This window comes from Macrobrachium nipponense, chromosome 30 (assembly GCF_015104395.2).
Source record: "Macrobrachium nipponense isolate FS-2020 chromosome 30, ASM1510439v2, whole genome shotgun sequence".
NCBI lineage: Eukaryota > Metazoa > Arthropoda > Malacostraca > Decapoda > Palaemonidae > Macrobrachium > Macrobrachium nipponense.
Genome location: NC_087218.1, coordinates 72,297,097 through 72,301,091, shown reverse-complemented (window position 1 = coordinate 72,301,091; position 3,995 = coordinate 72,297,097). Strand labels below are relative to the sequence as shown.

The 3,995-nt window shown below is 34.6% G+C and overlaps 1 protein-coding gene across 1 annotated transcript in view; it reads right to left on the bottom strand.

Annotated features, from left to right (window-relative positions):
- Positions 1-3,995, bottom strand: part of LOC135202590 (thioredoxin domain-containing protein 11-like) — a 183,240-nt gene continuing 179,245 nt past the window's right edge. Inside the window, exons 14-15 of the mRNA XM_064232098.1 lie at positions 1,535-1,728; positions 1-415 (exon numbers count right to left, since the gene is read on the bottom strand). Coding sequence (XP_064088168.1) covers positions 34-415; positions 1,535-1,728 — 576 coding nt within the window. The 3' untranslated portion in view covers positions 1-33. The remainder of the gene's footprint in view (positions 416-1,534; positions 1,729-3,995) is intronic.

The window sequence follows — 3,995 nt, the reverse complement described above, 5'->3', positions numbered from 1 at the left end:
TGAAAATGGGTAACTGTTTCTCAAGTGCAACACTCAAAGTTTATTTAACTGACTTAAGTGAACAAGCTTTATCCTCAACTTTTTAATTTGTCTAACAAGATGTGCCTTTGTGAAAGCTAACAAGTGATAGTGTGCTGTCTTGTGAGCTGAGGATTTATCTTGCTTTTCACCGATGATCACTTTAGATATAAGACCCATTATATGCTGAAGTTTTGCTGATGAAATAGTTAAGGAGTGATGAAGCTGAGTGGTAGTAAGTCTTGCTGCTTGTAACACCTTTTCCTTACACTCCTCTTGGCAGGTAGAGAGGGCTAGCATGAGACGATGACCTGCATCCAAATTGGCAACTATGAAGGACAGAAGATTGGCTGGAGTCAGTGCATTGGTAGAGTCGAATATTCTACTCTCACTTTTCCTGCAAATCAACAAGAGTATATTGTATTAATGTTGAACAACTGTTCATTGCAAATAGTAAACAAAATATTTTTGTAATTTATGTAGTATTTTTAAGACTTTTAAGACTTAAAACCAATAACTGTATGTATTTCTAAACTTCTTAAAAGCATAAAGTTGTAAACATTACTATTATCCTGAAACCACTAAATATTAAGTTACAACCATTGTAATCACTTGGACCAAGGTAAAAATGATCATCTTGACTTGATACACTAAACATCAGTTATTCTACATACAGGTATGGAATAGCCCTTTAAAAATGAAGTAAAATTTACCATAGTATCTATAAGTTAAGTACAAATTTTGTGGTTAACTGGGTTCTTCATGATAATTTTTTCCATTTAATAATGGGAAAGGTCTTCATTTGGCTGTAGGAACTGTTGCCTTTACAGTTCGCTTAGCAGATGTAAATTAGTCTTCAACACAATAACAATGCAGTACTGTATTAGCTGAAGGTTTAAAAGAAAGAGATCTGACTTACATTGTACTATAGGACATGAAACATTCTGCAACTACTACTATTAAAAAATTTGGCTAACCAGTTGAACCTGAATCAGACTTTGTTTTCAAGAGCTTCTGAGTGTACCATCAGGTGCCAGAAACTTTTTAAAATATTCAGTATGGGATTGTGGCAGGTAAATATTTGGTATGGAATAATGCAGGTTTTGGTTATGACCATGTGCAACCCATATTTGAGCTAATCTGACTCATTGGTGTGGTTTAGTATGAGGTACAACAGCAGTTTAAGTGGACCACTGAGAAACCCAGCCTAACATGGCAACTTTCAATGACAGATATACCAATTTTAAGAGAAATGAATATCAAAACTGACATGATGAAATTATGGACCTGATATTTTTGGTAATGGCGTAAATGGAACTAAAATACCCAAATCCTAATCTTCCAAGAATAAAAAACACCAGACATGTTGGTGGGTCTGAAAACTTAAAAGCAAATATATAAAGCGATATAATAAAACCAAATATACAAAGGGATTCATGAAATATATACTATAGAATTCTAACTGAACTCAAGTGCAGCATGTGAAATGGATTAAAATATTGATTTCCAAACTTACCGAAAGTGGGGATGGACTATAATAGTTGGGAGATTTTCAAAGTACAGATGCCATGGCAGGATGTTGGTGAGGGTGTCAATGCGCGCAAAGGTAACATTTGGCAAGTGTTGTGCTGCATTAGCCACTGACAGGAACACATGCCCTACACTTGTACAAGCTGCGCAGGTTTTGCTATAATGCAGTACAACCACCATCTTCAAGGGAGTGAAAAGAAAAACTTTACAACTAATGGCTATAAAGTTAAGCTACAATGCAGAAATGTAATTTTCTTGTATGGAACATATACAGCCATTTCAATGTAATAGATTAAAAATAAAATGCACCAAAGAAAGGTAGTATTGTTTCAATTTTAAACTGATCAAGCACAGAGTATTCAAGTGCAGTAAAATTACACTAAAGAAGATGCAGACTGCAGTGAAACACCTGCCCAGTTCATATGTTGGTATTTTTAGTCAATCTTAGATCAATATATGAAAGATCATCACTTTACAGTGTAATTTACATCAGTTAAGAAAAAATTCACACAAAGCTAACTGGACACTTGAAAATAAAAACAGCTGTATAAAGCAATCTTATGAAAATGTGCAATTCTAACTATTAAGGCCCTCCTTACTCTTTCACATTTTCTTGCTAGTGTTAAGTAATCATATTTATTATATAGTATTGGCGATTTTGGCAAACCCCTTGAACCTTTCCATTCTACTTTTTCCAATAAATATGGTTTTCCACCAAAGTTGGACCACCCAACTTGGGACCATAAAATACCTGGCAATCCTGAGCAATTTCTGTGATAATTTTTTGTATTTAAACTCGGAGTACAATATTGGATTAATACCATGAAAAGAAGATAAACATACATGGCCTTATTCCCAGATATCAACTGATGTTTCCCTTCCAGTCCCATAATCTGAATTCTGCTTACACTTGATTTCCAACCCTCACTTCTCCATTCCAACGTTTTCATGTTTTAAACATACAAGCCTCTCCTCTAAGTCTGCTCTATTAATAGACCGTAATTTATATGATCACCTCAAAGGATTTGTTCTTGAATGGCAAGTAAAAACTGAAGCAAAACAAAGAAAATTATGCATCCTGGCAGGACATAACTAACAGAAGAAATTAAAAGCAAAAAAGCAAAGTACTGCAAATGGGACCAAAGGAATATTACAAGAATCTTACCATCTAAACAATGCATCATGCAAGGCACACTGTAGCAGGTATCCGGCTATGACTGATTTATCAGTAATCATCATGAAACATTATAGATGTTTACTACATAGTGCCCTTTGACCCCCAGCTACATAATTGGTCTCCTCTCACCTAGCAGTTAAACTTTATGTTTACCATGCTCAATACTTGGGTACACATTGTGAAAGCCTAAAAATTTAAAATTTGACTCAGATGGTCTGGTTAAACTTCTTGTCAATGATAACCTGCATTTTCTGCAATACACGCTTTCTCTTCTACTAAATTGTTAATGTTTAGTACAATATATTCACAATAAAATATAAAAATAAAAAGAATTTTATTGAGCTGCCCTCCATTCACAGAGATAAAGAAGGAGCCGCTGTCGCTAACCCTCCCCAAACAATTCCTGACCCACAAAGGAACCAAGTGAGAGACCGCTTTTTACCCAGAACATTTAACAAGCAGTATGACTAACACATTAATATTGAGAAACTCGACCATGTAATGATTAAAGTCCAGAAGTATTTTTATAAATCAGGGTTGGAAAAAAGTTAAAGGAATGGGGCATCTACTTAAAACGCAAGTAACGGGAATGTCAAAGAACTTAAGTGCAGTAAAGCATAAATGCGAAACAAGATACAGCTGACCCCTGAGATTTGAGGGGGTTAGGGACACAAACCCCTGCGAATACATATAGCTAAAGTCCGTAAATACTTGACATCCCTCTTAAAAACAATTAAAACTATACTTATTTCAATACGTATAGTTCAGACATCGAAATCTCCCTCTAAAAAGGCCTATAGTACCAACCTACTTTAACCCTTAAACGCCGAAGCGGTATTTTAAAAATCATCTCCCGTATGCCGGTGGCGTTCGCGAGTGAGCTTAGTTTTCAAGATTAAGAGTTCATTTTGGCTCCTTTTTTTGTCATTGCCTGAAGTTTGTTTAGTATGCAACCAATCAGAAATGAAAAAATATCATTATCATATATAAATATTGGGATATATGACAGTGAAAAAAAAAATTCATATATAATTGTATACAAATCGTGCTGTGAGCAAAACGGTGAAAGCTAACGAGTTAATTTTTTTCATTGTATTGTACACAAAATTGCAATCATTTTGGTATATAACACATTGTAAAACATCAAGGCAACACAGAGAAAATATTATCACAAAATGATGCATGAATTCGTAATGCACGGACATAAATAAAAAGCTGTTTTCAAAAATTCACCATAAATCGAAATATTGTGCTAGAGACTTCCCATTTG